This window comes from Arvicanthis niloticus, chromosome 7, assembly GCF_011762505.2.
Source record: "Arvicanthis niloticus isolate mArvNil1 chromosome 7, mArvNil1.pat.X, whole genome shotgun sequence".
In the NCBI taxonomy this organism is placed as follows: domain Eukaryota; kingdom Metazoa; phylum Chordata; class Mammalia; order Rodentia; family Muridae; genus Arvicanthis; species Arvicanthis niloticus.
In genome coordinates this window covers 36,230,328-36,253,459 of record NC_047664.1, presented here as the reverse complement: position 1 = coordinate 36,253,459, position 23,132 = coordinate 36,230,328, and the positions used below count along the sequence as shown (strand labels likewise).

Sequence of the window (23,132 nt, the reverse complement as noted above, 5' to 3'; positions counted from 1 at the left end):
GTGCTTCCTGAAGGGTGATCTGAATATCAAAGTTAAAGGGGTGTGGAGAAAAGCATGACTGACTATCACAAAAATAAACATGAAAAGCTATCTTACTGTGCCATGTATGATTTTAAGAGGTAAATGCCTAACTATGTTTTGGGTTAACAATCAGCCTGGAGCTGCAAGTCTGTCTTGTTAAAGGATACTTGCTTTAACAAAGCCCGGTAACCAGGCCAAAGGAGACAGGTTTTTGGTTAGGGAAGTTCCAGAGCTGCTGATAATGAAATGGATTAATGAAAATCACTCAGGTTTTAAGTTTTCTCATTACAAAAAGTGATAATTAACTCAGTTTAGCCACACTACGATGTACATAGATTCTCCAAACCATGTACATGATAAACAACACATTTTTTTCATTAAGCTAAGGGCTGAGGACACAGCTCAGCAGCAGAGCACCAGCCCAGCCTATGTCCTGGCTCCATCTCCAGCACTACAAAACTATCCTTTTTTTTTTTTTTTTTTTTTTTTGGTTTTTCGAGACAGGGTTTCTCTGTATAGCCTTTGGCTGTCCTGGAATTCACTCTGTAGACCAGGCTGGCCTCGAACTCAGAAATCTGCCTGCCTCTGCCTCCCAAGTGCTGGGATTAAACAACAAGACTTATTTTAGAAAATAATTAAAAAAAAAATTGTCAGTTAAGACTTAGTTTGTGGTGGGTGCTGAAGAAATGGTTCAACTGAAGAGCACAGGCTGTTCTTCCAGAGGACCCAAGTTCAAGTCTGAGCACCTACCCAGCATCTCACAGCTGTCTGTCTGTAACTCGAGATTCAGGGGTCTGATCCCCTTTTCTGGCTTCTGTAAGCACCAGGAATGCACATGCAGGCATTTATGCTTAAATAATAAAAATAAGTTTAGGGAACTGGAGAGATAACTTGGTGGTTTAGAGCACTGAGTATTCCTCCAGAGGACCTGGGTTTGACTCCAAGAACCTATATAGTGGTCCACAAATGATTTGTTAACTCCATTCCCAGATTTGAAGCCCTCTTCATACTTCTGCAGGCACTAGGCATACATGTGGTACACAGTCATACATGCAGGTGAAAAAATATATATAATATTAAATATATATTACATATAACACATATATATATTAAAATATATGAAGATAAAACATAAAAACTAGGGTACATTTTATTATTTATTTTATATGCCTCAGTGTATATGTATATGCACTGTGGTTTTGAAGTGCCCAACAAGGCCATAAGGCAGTGCTCAATCCTCTGGAACTGGAGCTATAGAAGCTGTGAGCCACCATTTGGATGCTAAGAACTGAACTTAGATCCTTTGAAAGAGCAGCCAGTGCTCTTAATCACAGAGCCATCTCTCCAGCACTCTGATTCTTGTTTGTAAATATAATTTTTATCATTTATTTCCTATCTGTGTATTTTGATCATATTGCCCATTTTTTTTCTCCTAAATCATCTCCCAGATCCACCTTCATTCTCCCAACTCATATTCTTCCTTCCCAGTTTCATGGCCCTGCTGCACTTCCTCCCTTACCCCCTTATATAACCCACTGAGTTCAATCTGTGCTGCTCATATAAGCACTGGTGTGTTGCCATGCATTGGAGCATGGTCAGACTCGAAGGGATCACAGCCCTGAACAAAGCTGATTCCCTTTCCCCTTTCCCCTTGCCCCCATCAACTGTCAAAGGCTCTCAACTAGGCTTGAAATCACACTTGTCCCAGTAAGTTTCAAGACAGAGTTCCCAGTGTATCTTTGTCATGTTGCTGCTTAACATTTATTCTTCATGTTCCTATGCATGGGGACTCCTGCCATGCATGCATGTGGAGGCACAATGGTTAGTTCTCTCAGTCTACCATGTAGGTTCTGGGGAATCAAGTTCAGTTTGTCATGCTGAGCAACAAGTCTGTACCAGTGGAGGCCATTTTGCTGGGCCCATACGTGTGTGTGTGAACTTGTTGACTCTGTGAAGCTTTTCAGGTTTCAGTTCTGTTTGGATAGTAAACCTTACAATATATTTACCTAATCTTTCATAAGGTGACATTTTTGAGGACAAATAATGTGAGAGACAAATGCCATTTTATGGAAGAGCAAGACAGGAATGCACCTGAGTCAATGAAGCCTGGACAGAGCCTCAGCCTCCAGTGACATGTTAAATGAATTAGTCACAGGATATAGTCATAGCTGATGTGGCCAGGGTCTCCCCTAACGGGAGAGGGTGTCAAGAGTATCAGGGTAAAAGGAGAGTGGGGGCGTCAACAGAGAGTGAGCCTCTTTCCTTTGGCCTTGGTGGGGATCTATGACATGCTTTGATTGGCCAGTCTACCAGGAAGGCACAGAATGGGCAAGGCACTGGGGGGATACTCCCAACTGCCCCTTCGCTCTCCCCTTGGCATTACACAGAGCTCTGTGCAGCAGTTTCAGCTGCTGGGATTAGCTGCTATATTCTATGGGTCACAACACTAACCAAGCTTCATAAACAGACCAAAAGGAGGCATTTCTCCAGGCTCAGGAAACGCAGGTGAGGCATCTAACCACAGCATGGAGCTAGAAGGCAAGCTTCCTACTTAAGGTTGTTGGGAAGTGTGCAAAACGGCAACAGTACTGGCCAGTTTACTAGACCCTGCAGGCAGAGAAGCAGAGCTGGGTTAGTACAGGAGGACAGGATGAGGCACAGGGAGGAAAGCATGTTAGGGTTACACCTGATGTAGCTGAGCAAGGAGTCTCCAATGAGCCACTGGCATAGATTCACAAGGAACTGTAGTTCCTAACAGCTTCCCACTTTTAGAACTCTTTTTTGGAGGGTGGGAGCTGAAGGCTGAACCTTGCTGATGTTAAGAAACACCCAAACACTGAGCTCCTCCCAGCCCGACTGCTCAGTCTTCTAGGAATGCTGGGACTCCAGGACTCATGTATGCAGGGAGCAGCAAGGGGGACAGTACAGGGGCAGCTGCAGCAGTGGAGCATCAGTGGAGGTGCACTGTGAGGTCAAGAAAGCCAGATGGATGGGTGGGCCCCTGGGGACATGAGCAGAGCCTGAGGCATCAGGAACCAGTGAAGGAATGGCATGGGAGCTGGCCTTCTAGGAAAATGAAGGGCAGGAAGAGAAGCCCTTCTGGAGGCAGAGACTCCGAGAACTTGCTTTTCAGGCCTTAAGGCCAGGGGAAGAGCCAAGTCCAGCTAAGAGAAGGCCCCATGCCATCTGGTTGATGCTGTCTGTCACTTTTCTCTGCATCCTATTTTTGAAGTGATAAGGTTCCTGATAGAAAAGCTGACAGTGAGACTTTGTGGCACCATATTTACCAAGACTGGGCTGACAGAATGGTACAGCTGACAAAGGTGCTTGTCACTAAGCATGATAATTTCGATCCTCGGATCCCATATAGTATGTTGGAAAGAGCGAACCGATTGCTAGATTGTCCTCTGATTGCCATACATATGCCATGGCACACACAACACATACACATATGTACATGCACATAGGCACATAACGAATGAATAAATCAATCAATAAATGGAATACATGTAATCACATCCTAGGGACTGGAAAGATTACTGTGGTTAGGGGTGCTCATTGCTCTTTGGTTGTTGGAAAACAAGTAAATGCTTTAAAAAAAAAAAATCCAGTGGTTGCTTTCTAGTTCTTAATCTGTGAGCCAGGTATAAACACCTGAACTGAAATGGTTCTTAGCCCCAGGGCAGTCAGCTGCTGCTAGGTTCAGTGAACAGTCGGTGGCCTTACAAATTACACGTGCCAGCCTGTGTGAAATGACAAGTTCCCATCTGCAAGGAAAGGGGGCAGGGAGAAGACTCTACGGGCTAGAGGTAGCATTAACTACCATGGATATGCAGTTGGTCCTCAGGATGACTGGTGCTCTGCCCTCTTTCATTGTGGTAGACCTCACAGGCAAATCCTTGAGGAAATGGATTAGAGCGCCCGGGCATCTTGGGAAGTCTCTTTGCTGAGGTCTAGAGCTGAAATGTGCAGTTTTCCTTTGCTAATGGAAAATTCCCAGCAATTCCTCCAACCACTGTGTGAGGGGGAAAAGGACAGAGTTCAAACCACAGGGCAAAGAATTAGAACTCACTCGCAGATGCCACCGTGCGGACACTCAACTTTATTCACCTTATCTATATATTTAACAATTCTAAAGTATTTACTTCTTGCTTTGACAAAAAAAATGAAAAATATAGGAGCACTGACTCCTCTTTAGGAGAAAAGGGTTATATGTACAGCTACGGAGAGTTACGGTTCCTCCTTTACATACAAAGAAAATATTAATAAAAAAGTGCTTCATTGATCAAAAGGGCTAAGAGCTGCAAGCATTTATTCACACTGTACAACAGACCCAAGAAACCCGTATCATAACCTCTTGGCACCTGTCACTAGGAACTGCACAATCTTCAATTATGCCAACCTTTCCCCACCCACAACTCCAGACCACAGCAAGCATGAAGAACTTCACCCTGTTTCACTAAGCTCAGCCTCTGCCTGACTTGCTCCTGGAGAGATGAGCAATACTCTGATATTCTGGCCTTCCCTTCAGCAGACATGGCTAGGGAAGACTTTTGGCTTCTCACATCCATACTGAGGAACATGCAGAAGCCACCTTCCTGAGACACAGAAGGCCCATGGCCAGGTAACAGCTTTCAGAGGGAGGTGCAAGGACATAGGCCAGGCTAAGACTGAGGTGTCCCCCAACTTCACCCAGCCCCCCCCCCCCAATACTATCATCTGTTCTGTTAACAGTTTGCAGCTTTTAGCAGAGCCAAGCATCACCCTTGGGGGGTGGGGTGGGCACAACACAGATGCCAACAATTCAAAGCACAAACCAAAGCTGCTCTTCCCCCTTCCCATACCCACCTCCACCACAGATAACTACTGGTTTAAGGCTCTTTTTGGACCACATCAAAGCTCACTGAGGAAAGGTACCTTAAATCTCCTCTAGGCCATGTCATTTTCTAAGACCCTACAATCACCAAGGACTCTTCACTGATAGATAGCAGGAGGCAGACATGTGCCCATTCAGGTAACCAGAAGCAGGACAAGGGACTCATGGGTCCTTCCTGCTGCCCCAGAAGTAGGAGAGGAAGGCTGATTGTGTGGAGAGCTTTGAACTGTGGGGATTCTGTCCCTCAAAGGGAAATGCATGATTGGTTTGCTTTGGGAACAGGAGACTTGTGGAACCCTGAGTCTGGATTTCCCTGTATTGGCTAAGGAAGAGATTGCTTGTGGGACTAGGACCCAGAGGGGTCTCCCAGGTGACTAGCTCAGTGCAGGCCTTGACCACTGCAGCGGGATATTGCTTTCTGGACAGTCTGTACCTTTCGGTCTGGAAGCCCAAGGAAGCAAAGAGAGCCCTACCCAATCTTGGTCATGTTAAAGTTGGGATCCACGTGGGCTAACATGTCAGCCACCTTGCCCCTCAGTAACTCAAAAGAAGCACACACCTCTCCTTTCAAAGGGAGGCCTGTGGAGTACTTCACTGTGTGCTTCCCTCCCGGTGCCATCCTGTTTCCTGTTTGTGAGGTGGGATGACCCTATCCCTCTCAGGAACAGTACTCTCAAGAAAAGGGCTTCTAGCCTTGCCAGCAGCAAAGGTTTACCAGTCAACTCTGACATAGCTGTGATGTGAAGAATGGTCACTGACTTTCTGTCCTGCTGTCTCAGGCCTTCATTCTGGCTCCTTCCACAGGGAAGCATTGAATGATCTCACAGAATGCCTGACAGCAAGCAGCTCAGCAATTTTAAGAGCCTGGCAACCTCTGGGCTTCCATTAAAAAAAAAAAATTAAGACAACTGGGACATTTTTCTTTTTAGAAGGCTAAGAAGAAAATGGAAAGGGAAGGGGAGATGAAACAAAAATCAATTTACAATCCAGTGGTACATCCCAATCTCTGTACAGGTTGTTCCATGCCCCCATTCCAAAATGTATGGGCCTCTCAGACTGCCCAGGCTGTGTAGGAGCCTGTCAAAGGAACAGCAGCATGGCCTCTGCCACCCCAGGTCACTGAGCTTCAGTTTGAAGTGGCAGCAATAGGCTTATCCAGTTCAAGGTCAATGCTGGAGCTTGTGGGATGGAGGCTGCTATAGCAAGACTTGCACACTCGACTGGGTTCAAAGAGCTGCTGGCTAGGAACCGGAACCTTCTGGTTACAACAACTGGAGCAGAATACGTTCCCACAATTCCTTGAGACAAGAAGAAAAAAAAAAAAAACATTAGTTTCAGCTGGTAGGTTTTTGTGAGAGAAAAAAACAACTTCAGAGAGCAGCATTTGGTGTGTACCGCCTGGATGTGCTAGAAACATGTTCACTTCTCCAGGCGGGCCAGGAAGAAGCTCAATAGGAAGATAAGTCTACCTAGTGCAGTCATTTTCTCCTCCGGCCAAGGATGACATATGGCTGCCTCACTACTCTGGCACAAGGCTGTTGGGTGCATGAGAAGATGCTGCTGACCCTGGGATGTACCCAGGGGCTGCACTAACCTTGGCACTGGCCATCTGGGTAGCTTGAGGTCAAAGGAAGACCAAAGTCAAGTGGAATCAGCCTGTGGGCCCCTTAAAGAAGAGAAACAACTATGCTGCCCAGCTGGGGATGAGGAACTTTGGCCTAATGGTCAGTGCCTCAGAGGCAAGTTTGGATGCAGACTGCTGCCAGCAGCATGCAAAGCCGAAAACCAAAGCAGTACACGACACATGCTCAGCGTGAAAGGGAGGTGGAAGGACAAGGCCATGGAGAAACACATGCATGTATACATCCCTATTAGACAGTGGTCAGTCAGCTAGGGCCCTGCCCCATGCATCTCAAGGCTCCCTTCTCCTTTCTGCCAAAATCCCTAGTTCTTTGCATCTTTGCAGCACAGGTCTGAAGAGCCAGACTGACACCTCCCTCATCCCCTCACCCCATCTCTCTCTCTCACACACACACACACACACACACACACACACACACACACACTGAAGGTAACCAACACAGGGTAAGTTCTGCTCATCTTACAATCCTACATTTGCTGAGCCCTGAAGAACAAACCAACCACTGGTCAGCTCAGCACAGGGAACCCCAAAGCACAGCTCTCCTGAGATGAAAAGAGGGAGTTAACAGAAAGGCTTCCTCTTCACTAACTTCTCAGCCACATTCCACAGAATACAGACCACAGTGGGTAAGGAGCACTCAGACATAGGAAGACCACATGAGACAAAGCAACACTGGAGAAAGGACGATGGGACACAGGACAACAGGACAGGGTACGAGAACACAAAGCCTTTCATTCCTAGAATGTAGGAAACACTTTATACCTTTCTAAGAAGCATGAGTCAGCAAGAACTTGTGGTTACACAGGAAATCTGTACTTGTTAAACATACCTGCTGAAGTTTGGCTTAAAAGCCTGATATGAGTTTGATCAATTAAGCTTTTCTATCTGACTTCCCTTGGGAGACCCTGAAAGACCTAAGTGGAATCTTCCACACTAAGTAATTCTCTGTTCATTTCTGTCTCTATAAAAAAACAAAACAAGAAAGTGATGCCATCAGACTTGAAGGTTACTAGTATCATCCTTGCATCAATGAATAACTGTCACCTCTCCCTGACCAAAAAAAAAAAAAAAAAAAAAAAAAAAAAAAAAAAAAAAGCTCTGAAGCCCACTGGCCTCCCCCAAAGATGAGCCCCACAGAAGCAACACTTATCAGGAGTCTCACAGCCCAGCTGGCCTGTACAGTCCAGAGGGGAGCACACGGCAGCAGCAGACATACTCCTGGCAGTTTCTTTCATCAGCTGCTATGGATCTCCCATGCCCACCTGCCTGCCTAAGCTCTCCCTTTCAAGGCTTCAGCCCAATGAGTGCAGAGAAGGGAATGACAGCATTAGTGTGGAGAAGTTACTGTGGGTGTGCAGACATCACAGACAAGTTGTTGTAAATGCTCACCACGTTTGATCAACACGGTCAGTCTCCCTGCAAGGAGGGGAGAAAGAGCTCAGAGGAGAAGCCATTTGGTCTAGGGGTGCAGGGTTGGGGAGACCCATGGTCCTAAGAGTGTCATCTGTCTACAAAGAGATTTCCCCATCACTTTCAATACAATCTCAATTCTACAAGTGGGCCATTGTACAATTCTGATAAACTTCCTATTCTAGGAACACTAGACAGCTACCAGATAGTTACCACCTCAGTCAGGGCAAAGCAGCCTTAGTGACTCACTCCCCAACCCAGAAGAAAGAAACTGGGAGCAACAAGGACTGGAGGCTGCCCTCAGCTGTGTCTACTCTTCCCTAGCAGCAGGGGAAGCAGGGAGCAGGAAGGAGTAAGAAAACCAAGGCTCCCCGCCTATGCTAGAAAACTGTTTTCGCTCAAAGTAGCCATGACCAATTTTATGCTGGAAATAAGAAATGAAGATCTGCGTGGTAGCTGTTAATTACCAATCTGGAAAACGAAACAAAGTATGTCCACATTTCAAAATTAATAGTGATCACTGAATTGGAACAGAGTCCCCAAATAAAGTTCTAGAAGGACCAATTTCAGAGGCATAAAAACACAACCCCAAGGGCAACTCACACAGAACATTGCTTGTAAGATGCCAAAGTTCAGATTCTGTAGCCCATCCCACCCTAAAAGCCACCCAATGGCACCTGCAGTGGTGCTTTCTACTGGCGAGCCAGAAGGCACTGTCACAGGCATAGCAGTGGGCAGCCAGGTGGTCAGGTAGCCAACGGGTCATCTGTAAAACACATGGGACCAAGTTAGTAACAAGACGTGGATTAGTCAGCTGAAGTCAACAGAGCCACACCAGGGGGAGCAAGAGCCACAAGGACTACATGTGCTCCAGTGGTACCAGCCCAGCAGGCCTGCTACCAGTGTAAGAAAGGTGTCCAAATGGTTTGCCTGAAAGAGGTATCAATCTCCTGAGACAAACTGGCCCAGCAGCACCCTGGGTTGTCATGAGAGCTGGCAGAGGCAATGGAGAGAAAGGGCCAGCTCACTGATGTCCCTGTCTTACAACTGATGGACGTGGGTTCTCGGAAGCTGAGGTGCAGAGGCTGAAGACTAACTGTGAGTTCTTCTTTGGTCAGTGGCATGGGGCAGGGACTCAAGTGGAGAACTGTAGTACACCTGTGTGGTTGGCACCCAGAGCAGGGGCTGAGCCTGTACCTCTGTGTCCTGTTTATCCACCTGCTCCCAGCTGGCTTCAGAGAAAATCTCTGTGCTGCAGCGAGACAAACAGTTCTGATCCAGATTGCTTTCCGAGTCGGGGATTGAAGTCTGTTGGCAAACAAACACAGCTGAACGGAGTGAACCTGTCTCCTCCCAAAGGAGGACCAGAGCACTGGGTCTACGGGCAGGCCTGAGTGCTACGGTGCCAAATGTGCAGTCACATCAGCCATTCAGACTTGGGCTGGCCAGGTACAGAGAGGGGCTGGGCTCAGGCCACATGGATTTTGTGAAGTGACATGGAGTGGAAAGATGGGTCTTAGGATCCAGAAAGCAACTAATGAGATAGAGAGAGAAAGAGCTCTCTGTGTCAGCTGTTCTAGTGGGCCTGGTGATCCAGTCCAGCACTGAATGAAAACAGTAATTTGAGTGTGCCCTCTTTTTTTCTGAGGGACACTTTGGGACAATGAGAATCCATTATTTAGTATGAAGAGAAAGCCAAATTTTCCTTTGGTTGGAAAGTCACTGGATCTGGGATGATTACTCTAGAACCTGCCTTACACTGTCAGACTCATCAAAAAAGAAAGCCCCTCTGGGAGCCCAGGAACCCTGGTACCCTCATTTCTAGCCACTAAGCCTCATTAGTGCTAAGTCCTCAACAATGCTTTAAAAACAAACAAACAAAAATCAACCCCTTCTCTCCATTTCTCTTGCCAGCACCTGCCACAGAGTGGGTACAAACACTTGCTCAAAAAGAGCACAGCTCTCAACACTCCCAAAGTCTGGGAAAGCAGGCAGCTCACTAATGACTAAGGCAGGACAAACACTCCAACATAACAGAATCAGCACTGCTCTACCAATGCCTTTCTGAACAGGTGTGCAAGCCCTTCTAAACATACGCATTTTTATTTCAGGGTAGAGTGAGCTGAGACACTTTGCTGTCCAGGTTAGCCCAGAACTGACTATGTAGCTTAAGGCTGACCTCAAACCTGTAGAAATGCTTTGCCTCAGGCTCCCTTGATGACAGGCATGAGCCACAAAGCCTGGCTGACACAGGGCCTTCTCTGCAGAGATTCGATCCCCATGTCATGCATATTAACTCCCTCCTACCTCTTAACTGCCTACAAGGGAATAAAAAGGCAGTGCCTCAGAATAGAGGCAGACTGCTGTCTCCATGGCCAAGGCTAATTCCCAAACAATCTCTCTCAACATTAAGACCTTTCTAATCCTTTCAGAAATCTGTTTCAATAACCATGCACTGTGTGCAAAGGGTTATTTTGCTGGCCTCTGTGTGCTGTCTCCTTGGACAGCTTCAAAGAAATTATGACCTAACTTACCACTTCATCTCCAAAGTCTCCATTGAAGCGCAGAGAGCTGGTCAGGTACTGGCTCTCCAGGCGACTCTTCAACTCCTGGACTTGTTTCTTCAAGGTCTCCACTTCCTGCTGGTGACCAGACTCTATCTGCCGCAGGCGCTGTTGGATTGTGTCCGTGTACACAGGCATGCCATCATCATCCAGGTGGCTGCGGGAAGGCTGGTCGGGGCTGCTGGTAGTGGATGGCCTCCCTGAGTGGCTATTCAGCCACTTGTGGTGCAAGTTCCTTGAGTACAAGTGAGCAGAGCTACAGCTTGTGGCAGACAGCTGGTGGCTCAGTGAGTCCTTGCTCCTCCCAGCCTCCCCATTGGCACAATGCCCATTGGGTGTAGGGTACTTCTGAAGGGTATCAAATCCTGCAGGTTGTTCTGAAGCCTTGTTTTCAGTTTCTAGGGCACCGTTGCACACAATTCCCTGTCTACATTTGTCTAACGGCAAGGCACAAGGAGCCTGCACCAGGCTGAGGGTGTTGCCAGGGGATGAAGTCCTGTGTAGCACGGAGTCCCAATGGGGCCTCTCAGCAGACCTGGGCTCTGGTGCTACAGGAAGCATGTCCTTGCCACTGAATCTACCACTGCTTGCCAAGCAAGGTCTGTGATGGAGCTGGGGCCCACTCTCTGACTTTACCTTGTCTTCTAGTAACATGTGCATGGAGTTGTTCATGTGTGGTCCTCTTGTTTCAAATGAGACTTGGGAAGGCAGCAGAGAACTAGACTGTGAGGTACCAAGGCCAACTTTTGCATCTACTGGGACAGCAGGAGCTACATTCTCCCTGTCCTCTGCAATATTCTCTACTTGAGGCTGTTCTATAGGGACCTCCTGGGAGTCCTCTCCCCTGAGAGGAGCTTGGAGTAAACTAGAGAGAACACTGTGCCCATCCTGATGTTCAGGAATACCTTGGGAGAACAAAGACAGGCTGGGGCCTAGATGGCTTCTTGAAGTAGCATCATCCAGCTGTGGTTCTTGGTAAAGTACAATGGAGCCCTGGGCCGCCATCCTACTCTCTTTTGCTAGGGGTGCCTCCTCTTTGACCTCTGGCACCTCAGTGTGCTCCCTGTGGGGAGGCTCTTCTACCCCACTCTCCTCTTTGGTGGCCTCTTGCAAAATGTTCTCCATCTGCCCTTCAGCCACACCAGCTGCCACAGACAGCTCAGCACCTCCGAGCAGCCTGCTGGGCTTGCGCAGGCTGTCCATAGCAGGCACCTCTTCCCCAGCACCTGCAAAGCTGCTCAGCTCTAGTGAGCGCCCGTGCTCCTGCCACTTCTCATTCAGGCTGGGGTCACTGCTGCGCCGGCTGGCCAGCGGTACCATATTGTCGCAGGTTGTGGTCAGATTGTCAAATGATCTAGTCTTGGGTAGCCTAAAAGAAAAGGGTTTGGAGAAAATGAGACTCTTGGAGGCTATTCAAAGGGCCCCAGAAGACAACAGGTTTTTTTTTAGTAAGCTACTGGTTCACACCTGGGCCATTGCAGCCACATCTCTGAAATGAGGCTCAGCCTCCTAGAGTGGCATAGCTCTCTACTGGTACTGCCCACACCCCCAAATAAGCTAAAGCATATATTATTTCTAAAAGGCATCCTTTTACTTTTATTTTTTCCTCTATTTTTTGATTTTCAGACAGAGACACATGTATTCCTGGTTGGCCTCATCCTCTCTCTATAGGCTAGGAATGAACACTTCTGCCTCTACCACCAAGGTGCCGACAGTATAGGAATGTGTCACCTGACAGGTTTATACAGCACTGGGGCTCAACCCAGGGCTTCATGCATCTGCAGTCTTGAAGAGACACTCCTCACAATGTCCTATGCTTCTCAAGTAGTGGCAAAGGGACTTGTTGGTTCTTTGTACCATATATTTTAAGTGCATATATTATCTCTTACTCTGATCTTAATAAAGCATATTCACAAGTGGCAAAACCAGTTTCTCTAATCTTCTAGCATCTGCCTTTCAAGCCTCAGAAGACTAATCAGAGCAGAGAGGAGGAAGCAGAAAGCAGGGTGTAAACAAACCAGAGTCCACAAAGACTCCACGGATGTGCTCCACTACCAAGAAACTGCTCAATGCATAATAATATCAAGGCAGAATAATACAGGGCCAGGTCCAATTCATTTCCAGAAATAAGGCTTACTTACTATCTTTCTTAAGAAGCTAAACTTCAGTCAGATGTCATGGTTCATACCAGTAAATCCAACTCTCACATCACCGCAAGTCTAAGGTAAGCCTTGGAGGCGGGGAAGGAAGGGATGGAAAAGAGGGAAGAAAAGAATGGAAGAAGGGAGGAGAGAGGGAATACCACCACTTAAGAGAGAATAGCACCACTTAGGACTTGGGACTTGTGGCATCAGCTTTGGGCTCACCGGCTCAGTGGGGGCTCCTCAGGGCTGGTGCCTGGGGCTGGGTATGGTGCACAGCTGTCATCTGTGGGGGTAGACGGGGATGGACAGGGAAGGTACACTGCACTCCACAGCATCAGATTCCTCACATGGCACACAGGGTACAGCACCTGAGGAGAGGGGGAGGGAGGACACAGGTTTATGCATGCCCTAGTAAATCTCATAGAAATGCCTGGAATTACAGAGCAAGAATAAACACACCTAGGTGGGTCACAGATCAACAAGGAGGTGGCACCATTAATGAAGGTCTATCTCCCAAGAGGACAGATATAGAACCAGGGTTTCTGTCTGGCAATACTCTTTACTTAAGAGCCTCTTGTGAGCATGAAAATCTAATGAATCCTTTAAAGGCTGACTTCTTATTAATTATCTCAGGTGGTCTTTACTGAATGACAGGCTTTCATCAGCCTGATTTACTGAGTAAGAATTGTTCTGTTACATGGTGAATGTGTTTGTTTCCCTAAAGCTTGGCTTCAGTAGAAGCTGTCAAACCTATTTATAGAATCACTTAAATTAATCATGTGAAAATAAGGGTATTTCCCCACCCTTTATTGCCACTTCCCCAGCAGGCACAGCGAAGGGAAGGAGAGACAGTGTAAACCTTCTCTTCTGGCTCCTTAACTGTAATGAGAAGTGCATTAATTGCCCAGCAATGTAATACAACCCCTGATTAGCCTGATGGACTTCTACGGGCTTAAAATGTATCCAACAAAGGGAACAAACCCAGTACATTTTCATACACTGCCTCTCTTTCTATGATTAGCAGAAGACATTCTTTTGAGGGAACAAAGTGTTAAAAGGCCTGGCAGCTCTCATGTGTAAAAAGAATCACAGACAAACACATGCCAATACCAGAAAGAATTCTGTGTTGAGACAGAGCTGCAGTGGGTCCCATTGCCTGGTTCATGGGAGAGTAGCTGGAGCCTGGTGTCTGACCCTTCTTAGCCAAACTAGGTATCTGAGAGAAAGAACCTTAGAGCCTTTTCCTCCAGAGAGCGGAAACACATGAGGACCACGCTGAGCTCTGGAGGAAGTACAGGCAATGATTCACGAGTCATCATTCACACCAAACCACCTTGAACCCGAGTTGGTCATGGACAGGCTAGAGCACTATCAAGAAACAGGATTCACAGAGACAGAACGGTGAGAAGTGAGAAAGTGGAACCAGTACCTTAAGACAGCTGACTCGTTTTCACAAAACAGGTACTACTCAAACCAGCTCCCGTATGTGCCCCCACCCTCAAACTCCTTCTGCTGATCATAGAGACAGGCTAAAGGGTACATACGGCTTCTGACTGAGATGAATACAGTAGGTTTTTGAAAGCCTTGTTGCCTGCTCGAAGAAGCGACCACACAGAGCACGTCCGTTCCTGAGTCTGCTTTTCCCCTCTCTCTTTGGCGTTGTTGCACAGGAATGTTCCAAAGAGACAGGAATAGGTATGCTGTACCAGTTTCACCTGCCAAATTCCAATCAGGAAAAATCATACAGTGAGGTAAGGAGGTCAATCCAACTGAACAATTACCAAGATACCCCTGAGAACACTCCAGCTCACTCAGGGACGTAGGCTGTATGTGACTAGACAGCTAATATATGGCACCTCCTCTTCATAGTTACCAACTGCAGGGTCTGAGCCCAACCACCAGCACTCCCATGTCAAAGACACACTAATGCAGGAGGCATAGTGAAGAAATGCTGAGCCAGTCAGAAATATGGTGATGGAATCTGGAGGGCATGGGAACAGAGGGCTCAAACAGAAAGAGGACATCTTTCATCAAAGGAGTAGGTGGGAGTGGAAAACATAGCAGACGGCATCAGTAGAGGGGAGCACAGCACATTCAAATAGTTTCTGTCTCTAACTACATTTTAGACCATACACTTTAGAAGCCAAGTTTAAAACAAACTCTATGCTTACAGAGGAAAACCTGGTGTACCTAGATTTGCTGAGTGAAAAATAAAATGCCAGTTAACTGCTGTTGCTTTTAAATAAAGCAGTCACTCCTTGTTAAATTTGAAAAATGCATAGTTTTGGGTGAAAATGGCCCCCTAACACTTGTATCAGCATCCCTCTAGGTGTATGTGGGTCCCAAAATGTAGAATCATTAAGTCCAAACTCACAAGGAATGCTTCATTGAACTCAAAAGAGCAAGGAAATTGCCTCTGAAGTTGATGAACACAGTCAAGCCACTGTAGAAACACTGGGCAGCGCTCATTTACATCATCTGAGTTCTCCCCATGACCACACCGGTCAGCAAACTTATGGCCAAAATCCAGCCACTCCATCTCCACCAGGACTTGGAAACCCTGCAGGGAGGCACCGAGGAGACATCACTTGTGCAATACTGTCTCACCTGTGACATCCTGAGCTCCATGTCACCAATAGCCAATCTCCTTTACCAGCCTTCTGGTAAGTCCCTCTGGCATAGGTTCAGAGCCAAAGGTTCTTTCCCTGATGGCTCAAACACTTTTACACGAATATCTCAATTCACCAACTCCAATCAGGATCCAGCTAAAGGACACTGATGAGCTATCTAGATATTTGTGTAGTCTCTCTCATTTTCTACACAAATGCTACCTACTGCCTACCCAAATTTCTCTTTTATTAATTTTCACCTTTGATGTTACATTTATAAAGCCATAATTGTAAAAAATTCTTTTCCAGCATCAATTTTTACAAATATTTGTACTTTATGTCACTTTATGCTTTTGTTCTTCTATCTTTAACCCAACAATGGTTATTTCAGAGCAGATGTTTCTTTCAGAGCACCAAGCAGTTCTGTCTAGACCCATTATTATAAGCACGTGGACATTCTTTTAAGCCCATTTTTCTGAAGTAGAAAAAAATCTTTCCAAGTAGAGAAGCTGCAAAGGAAACATTTCTGTGTCCTCCCTTAATGTCTGTTACTAAGCAAAAGACACCGAGCTCTAAGTGACAAATGCACAACTACAATAAACTATACTTTCTATAGACTTAACTTCCATCCCCAAACTAATATACAACCTTCCTAAAGGTCTCCCCAACCTATCCTGAAATACTCCTCTCTCCCTCAGACACACTGACCTCTATGGTTCGGTAATAAGGGTCCAGCAGGAGCTTAGCCAGGGCCACAATCTGGGGAGTACGATCCCAGCCATCTGAGCAGTGCACTAGCACTGGTCGCTGATCACGGTCCACAGCATGCACCACGAGAAGTGCTGACTTCAGAAGCACAGACAGGTGATGGAGCCACTTGGTACTTTCAAGAGCAGAAAGCCAACTTTTTTTTTATTTAAAAAAAAAAAAAAAAAAGGAAGATAAGGAAATAAGTGATTTTTATGATTTTATGGCATCATGTCCAATGCCTGTCAAATTAAAAAGCAATTCCACAAAGTGATTTATAAAAGTCTATTCATAAAGAATGTCCAGGTTAATGCCAAGCTCTAATCAAGAGAAGACAACTTTAGGGGAAAAAAACCCAAAAAACCCAAAACCCTGTAATTAACAATGCTACACTGTACCTAGCACTTACTTTTAATTTTTAACTTTTAACTGTATGTAAGGAAGTGGTGTATTGTGAGGAGGCCAGAAGAGTTGTCAGAGCCCCCGGAGCTAGAGTTAGGTGGTTGTGAGCAGTACAATATGGTGCTGGGAACCAAACTGCAAGAGTTGTACATGCTCATAACTGAGCCATCTCTCCAGTCCCCTAACCTCCTCCTCCCCTCTCCTTTTTTTCCCCCCTAATGTGCTGGGAATAAAACCCAGGGTTTCATACTTGTTAGTTAAGTGTTCTACCACTGAGCTATGCCCCCAACCCTGGTTCTGACACACATACAAATACATGCCTTCCCCACCCCACATTTAATTAACTTGAGACAGGGGTCTTGTTATACAGCCCAGGTTGATTTGGAACTCAGTTCTCTTGGATTAGCCTCCAAGTGCTGGAATGTACCACCCCATCTAACTCTTCACGGATAATTTGCCAAGGGGCGAGGGGGAAGGAGGGAGGGAGAGAGGACGGGAGGGAGGGAGGGAGGGAGGGAGGGAGGGAGGGAGGGAGGGAGAGAGAGAGAGAGAGAGAGAGAGAGAGAGAGAGAGAGAGAGAGGTGTGTGTGTGGGGGGGAAGAAGTCCTAGACTGGTAAACACAGTATAAGAAATAGCTCTTTTGACAAACACAAGAATGGTTCAAAGATTACCTATCACCAACTGTTGAGCCTTGACCACTTACTGACTAAAACTGCACAGGTCCATTGTGATCACTGGACTCATGAGAACTGGTACAATGGCTATGTAACATTGCTGAGTTAGACTGGATTCAGTAAGAGGACTCCCCTGCCATTTTCAAAATTCTTTAGGGGTTATCAGATAAAAAGAACCGCCTCTTTGGCTTGAGGTTACAAAGTTCACCCCCTCCCACCCCAAATACGTTGACATTTTGTTTCATGTACTACTTCTTCCATCCCTCATTTCCCTAACAACTTCTGTTTATTTTTTCCCAACTGTGGCCAAATTTGTGGTTTAAGGCTACAAGTCTAGCCCTTTAAACACTGAAAGATAAGCAATAATAATTGTTCAGGATCTTTGAGAAGGCTTTCCCAAGACAAGGTCTAGATAAGGCCTATAGGACAAAGCTGATCTATTAAAACCTGAAGAATGAACATGAATGTTATTAAGAGTCTAAGAAAGAGAGATCTTTCCTGCCAGGCAAGCAAATAGCAGAACAGGGTGTACAAGCCCTGTTTTTCCCAACTTACTGTGACTCAGAGGCTATTATTGCTATACCCCAAGCTTTGCCCCCAAATATAGGAAGGAAGACTCCTATTTAATGAATTACAAATCTGTCATAGGTAAAATTCAATTTCAAGATTCCCTATCCTCTACTTAGATACACTTAAAACACTTTCTTGATGGGTCAGATGTTTTCTATTTTGTCTTAAAAGAAATCAAAAGCCTAAAAGATGAGTAATTATGAACATCTCCCTGCTGCTGAAGAAGCAATAAACAAAACTCCAGTGGAGGGAGGGCTCCCTTGACCCCACTGACCATGAAGTAGCGGCCAGTGCTGTCAGCCTGAGAGACAAGCTGGGAGAGAGGCAGCCACCAGAGGGGATGCCACAACACTGGAACAGAAGCACACCACCCTCCAGTCCTCCACAGCCCCCTTTTTACAGCAACAGAACAGTGACTAAGAGTCGGACACAGCTTCATCATCAGGGCTGACTGCTACTGTGATGAATTTAGTTACTTTTTACTAGGAGTCAGCAAAGGCAGTTTGGAAAGCACCGATGTTATAAATCCAGTTAAGTATATAAAACAAACTAACAAAAAAAAAAAAAAAAACCAAAAAAAAAAAAAAAAATTGCTGTGATTATAGAATCTATTGACAGGACCCAAAGAAACAACTATGGGCTGCAGCAAAAACACCTAAAAAAGAAACTCCTATCTTTATTGGCACACTGCTGGCTTCCTGAAACAGCAGTGCTCATATCTCTTTTACAAAGCACTGCTGTTCATCTTGTATTCAAACTGTCCCCTTGCAGGGAGTACTGCTTTACCTTCCACACCATAAAGTCTAGCCATTCATTTTTTTTTTAAGAAGCAATAGAAACTAAGGTAATGTTCTGAGTAAGATTACTTTAGAAATGGAAGTTAATGTAAGAAAAGAACTGAGCTACAGGTTCAACACTTTAGAACATACTGAGAGATGGCTCAGTTCATACAATGCTTACCCCACAAGTATGACAATCTGAGTTTGAGTCCTCTAGCACCCATGTCCCCCCAAAAAAATAAAAAAAATAAAAAAAAAAATGGGTAGAACCTGAAAAGCTCCTCCTTTAAACTAGCTTTCATATATCACAATACCTGAAATAATTATGCAAGCTTCCAAAGGAGGGAAGGAACCAACAGTTCTACCCAGCTGTGGTGTCTATGAACCACACATGATTTGCTTGGCACATAATGATACCACCAATAGACATACTAACCTGGAAGGGGGCCATCTCACAGGGTCCCATCCCTGGGACAAGCATGGCAAGAAATTCCTAAAGGTACCATAGCGGCACTCATGTTTTGGCAATAACCAACAGCTGTCCACTCAGACTTAAAACTGTTCAACATGATTTGTACTGAAAAGCCAGCCAACTACCCAAGGACAGTGAGATCATGGACCTTAGAGGAGAATCTGCAACTGCCACTTTAGTAAACCAGTAAACCAGTAATTCCCAACCAAATTCTAAATACTTATCCATTTACTCAAAGATAAGTGGAGTTTTCACCCTTCAACAAACAAACTTCTCTCTGCAGCAAGTGAAGAAAAATCATAATTGGTCTGAGTGCCGACAACAATTGTTCTGGGATGTTCAGCCCTAATGGATACATTTACAACACAACTCCTGCACCTAAGCCTCAGGGAACATTGTGGAAGAGGAAGCAGAAAGACTGTAAAAGGCAGAGGACCAGGAAATCTGCTGTGAGCTTATGTCTCCTAGAAATGATAAAGAAGTTTTGCTCATGAGACCTCAACAATGTGGCCGCCTTAATAAAATCTAAACAAGTACACCACCGACAGACATGCTAACTTGGAAAGGGGTGCTGTTCACAGGGTCCTGCCCCCATGACAGAACTGCATTGTAACTAAGAATTGCTTACAGTGAGAGAAAAGTCTTCCCTGGAGATGAGCCCCTTAATTGTTTCTCCAATACCAAGTAGCCAGACCTGAAATCATATAATACAAGCAACACTAAATGGACTAAGTAGGTTCTGTGTGAGTGCATGCGTTCATGTGTTTTCACAGCGAATGTTACTGCAGTATTTCAGGGACCAAAGAATTAAACTGGGCTAAAAACAACACATCAGAGAAAGGAGGGAGCCCATGAAAAACAAGAAGTGTTTGCTACTTCTGTTCTGAGGACTGAGATCTATTATGTGCTGCATATCCTAAACCCTGTAACAGAACTGTTACAAATATATCAGTGAGGCTGGGTACCCTAAACAAAGAACTATAGTCCAACTAGACTGAGAGAAATCATCTTCCCAAGGGAAGAGCCTCCAAATTGATTATCCAATACCAAGTGATCATCTCTGAAAAAAACAAAAAAGAAAAAGTAACATTATATGGACTGAAGAGATCATATTTATATACTTAGAAATATGCACACACATTGTAGGGATATGTATTGTGTGAAGATGTGTCTCTGTCCTTCTTTTCCTGCCTAAGGCACCTTCTGATTGGTCAAAATAAAAATCTGATGCCCAGTAAGGTGAGGCAGGATTAGAAAGTGGTACATCAGCAGAGAGAAGAACTCTGCTGGCAAAGAGTTCAGACACAGGAGTTTTCTCCATCCCGGCTTGGAGGAAGTCGGATGTATGAAACTGAGGAGAGGTAACCAGGCATGTGGCAGACATAGAATAGAATAAACAGGATAATTGAGTTATACGCTAGTTGGGAAACAAACTAGGCATTTACTAATAAAAGATAAGCCTCTGAGTTGCTACTCGGGAACTGGGGCAGACACAGAAAGCCTGAATGGTTACACACATTATAATAGGGTTGGAGGGAAAGGGAAGGGGGAAAATGATGCAATTATATTTTAATTTCAAGAATAAATTAAAAAAAAAAAACCCACAAACTTTGCAAAAGAGCTAACTAGTTTCTCCACAGTTGATGTTCTATGCTTTAGAAAAACAGCTTCTAGGCCAGAAAGAATATCCACAGTGACCAAAAGAATAACTAAGGTTCACTAACAAAGAGAAGATACCCCCAAACTCATTTAAAATCAAACCAAACCAAACAAAAAACAGCAATACAGCAGCAATAACAAAAGAAGCACACAAATTAAAGCCAAGCCTTACTTTCCAGGATCTGGCATCTGTGTGCACAGCAGTCGCAGAGACTGGAAACTCCTCCGGATAGAATGTATGTTTGCCATTCCCATAAACACAACTTCACAGTTTGGATAATACTCTGTAGAGAAAAACAATTTAAGGACCACACCAGCAAATGTAAAAGCAGCAAAGCAGCAGCACTCAAACAGTAAGGCCATGACAGATTCAGAAAGGGCACAGTACTAGAACTCAGTATTTACTACTTCAATTTGACCCTGCTTTTCAAAGAAGGTAGTGGGGCATGGCAGGAAGCTAGTGATTCATGTACATACTGTGAGAGACAACAGACTGAGAAACAGAGCCTCTACAGACCTGTGGGCAGAAACCAGCTTTCCTATCCTTAAGATTGGCACATAAGAGGAAGACAGTCTGCACCTCAGCCAAAGCTCACGAACGTCAAGGATCCAGAGAGACAGCCTGGTTTTCTGAATGCAGAGTGAAGAATGTGCTTTGCCATTTACTTTTAATTTAAGCCTTGGCTGGGAGTGAGCTGCACCGACAAGGATAGATGATGCAGGGACAGATCATACACCCACCTGGGCACTCACAGCCTCCTCCTTTGGCTCGATTTGCCACAGCTGCTGCATAGGAGCGTGCATCCAAGATCAAAAGCTTCTGTGGTTGGAGAGCTAAACTTTCTGCTCCTGAAGCATTTGACAGAGAGGAATCTGCAGACATCAAGAAGGGAATAAAAACTAAGCAAACTTAGCTCTCCTAGAGCGTGAACAACTAGTACCAGAGGTACATATTACAGTAAAAACAAAACAAAATGAACTCCAATCAATGAAGCCCCCTAGCCAAACCCTAGTACTCTGACTTGCCTTTACTGTACCCTCTGTTTTGCCTCTTGAAATTGATAAGGATTGATTTTCCAAACCCAATTCCCAAAGCACATTAGATAAGATGGCCACTTCACCTAGTGTCTTACTCCCATTTCTACCCCTGCAGTCTTCTCATAAAAGCAGGTATTTTTCTCCACAGACTGGAGAAAACCCACACCCTCATCCAAACACTTTTGTCACAATGACAAGGAAGACAATACTAGGCTCTTAAATCAAACTTGAAACAAAAGGTTTTCCAATGCCTTGTCAAGACCTGTCACTCCTCAAACAAACTCACTGAATTCTCTCTTATAAAAGTAACTTTAGGGCTGGAGAGATGGTTCAGTGGTTAAAAGCACTGACTGGCCTCTTCTGGTGTGTCTGAAGTCAGCTACAGTGTACTCACATACATAAAATAAATAAATAAATCTTTACAAAGGAAAAGTAACTTTATAGCCAGGTGTGATGACCTATGCCTCAACTGTAAGGAAGCAGAGGCAGGTGGTTCTCTGTGATGTCATGGTTAGCCTGGTCTATACAGTGAGTTCCAGAACAGAGACTCAAAAATCTGAAGTAACATTCTGTCATCTAGGGAAAAGACACTTTAAGAAAAGATTTTCAGGTGGTTTTAAAAACTGCTGCATGGGTCTCACGAGCACCTTACCGAACTCCACATCAGAAAGATCCCCTGCCTTGGGAAAGTCCCGACATCTGTTCCGAGTGGAAACCTTGCTGACACTTGACTGAGAGTCGGAAGCACAGGCTTTGGCCACTGACTGCACCAGATGTTCATCATCAGCATTTCGCCAGCCCCACCAGCTAACCTCTGGCTGTCCGCAGCGGGCAATGACAGCTCCATTGCTCTGGTGCCTGTGCAGAGACAACAGACAGTGAGTGCACTATTTCAAGGCCCCCGTCTGAGGCTCTGCACTCACATAAAAGGATGGAAGTTGATTGTAAATATGTGACCCTAGGTAAATCTGGAATTGGCTTCAAATTTTTGCATCATTAATAGGGACAGAAAAACAAAACCTACATAATTTTATCATCTCGTCATAGTGCTCTCTGTAAAGTTACCAACAAACGGTAAGTGAATATTCTTAGAGAAAATTAACTAACACTCACAATTTAGGTATTCTGAATCTTTATTTTTAGGAAATAAGATTTTTTTTTAAAAAAATCTATGAATACTATACTAATTCCACTATGTAATAATTAAGTGCAAACACCTCATTTCATGCAAGATGCTAAAGTACAGAACACACTGCTTTGCCTCACTTCTGAAGGTGTACTACAGTATTTATATATTCACTACTGCTGGCTTGATGATTCTTTTCAAATACATTCCCATCTGTGCAAGTGGAACATTCACCTGACCTACAGTGAAATCTTTTATATGGCTGACTTGAGATGTCATGAGTCACAAGTTATTCTTACTATAGACACAGTACTCAATGACCCAGCCATGCTTCCTCAGGCTTCTCAGAGAGAAGAAATCACAACCCCAGTAAACTATACTGTCCCTTTTCCAAAGCC

The 23,132-nt window shown here is 45.1% G+C and overlaps 1 protein-coding gene across 8 annotated transcripts in view; it reads right to left on the bottom strand.

Annotated features, from left to right (window-relative positions):
• Positions 1–4,103: 4,103 nt before the first annotated feature.
• Mtmr3 (myotubularin related protein 3) overlaps positions 4,104–23,132 on the bottom strand; it is a 94,817-nt gene continuing 75,788 nt past the window's right edge. For 3 of the 8 annotated variants that reach the window (XM_034508313.2, XM_034508312.2, XM_076938211.1), the window contains 12 exons: positions 22,261–22,466; positions 21,312–21,443; positions 20,743–20,854; positions 15,975–16,170; positions 15,032–15,217; positions 14,202–14,372; positions 12,880–13,025; positions 10,484–11,882; positions 9,147–9,257; positions 8,627–8,715; positions 7,929–7,955; positions 5,797–6,195 (listed from right to left, as the gene is read on the bottom strand). In XM_034508313.2, coding sequence (XP_034364204.1) covers positions 6,024–6,195; positions 7,929–7,955; positions 8,627–8,715; positions 9,147–9,257; positions 10,484–11,882; positions 12,880–13,025; positions 14,202–14,372; positions 15,032–15,217; positions 15,975–16,170; positions 20,743–20,854; positions 21,312–21,443; positions 22,261–22,466 — 2,947 coding nt within the window. In that variant the 3' untranslated portion in view covers positions 5,797–6,023. Of the gene's footprint in view, positions 6,196–7,928; positions 7,956–8,626; positions 8,716–9,146; positions 9,258–10,483; positions 11,883–12,879; positions 13,026–14,201; positions 14,373–15,031; positions 15,218–15,974; positions 16,171–20,742; positions 20,855–21,311; positions 21,444–22,260; positions 22,467–23,132 lie in introns of all 8 variants that reach the window. The other 5 variants (XM_034508316.2, XM_034508315.2, XM_034508318.2 and 2 more) reach the window with 3 other exon arrangements.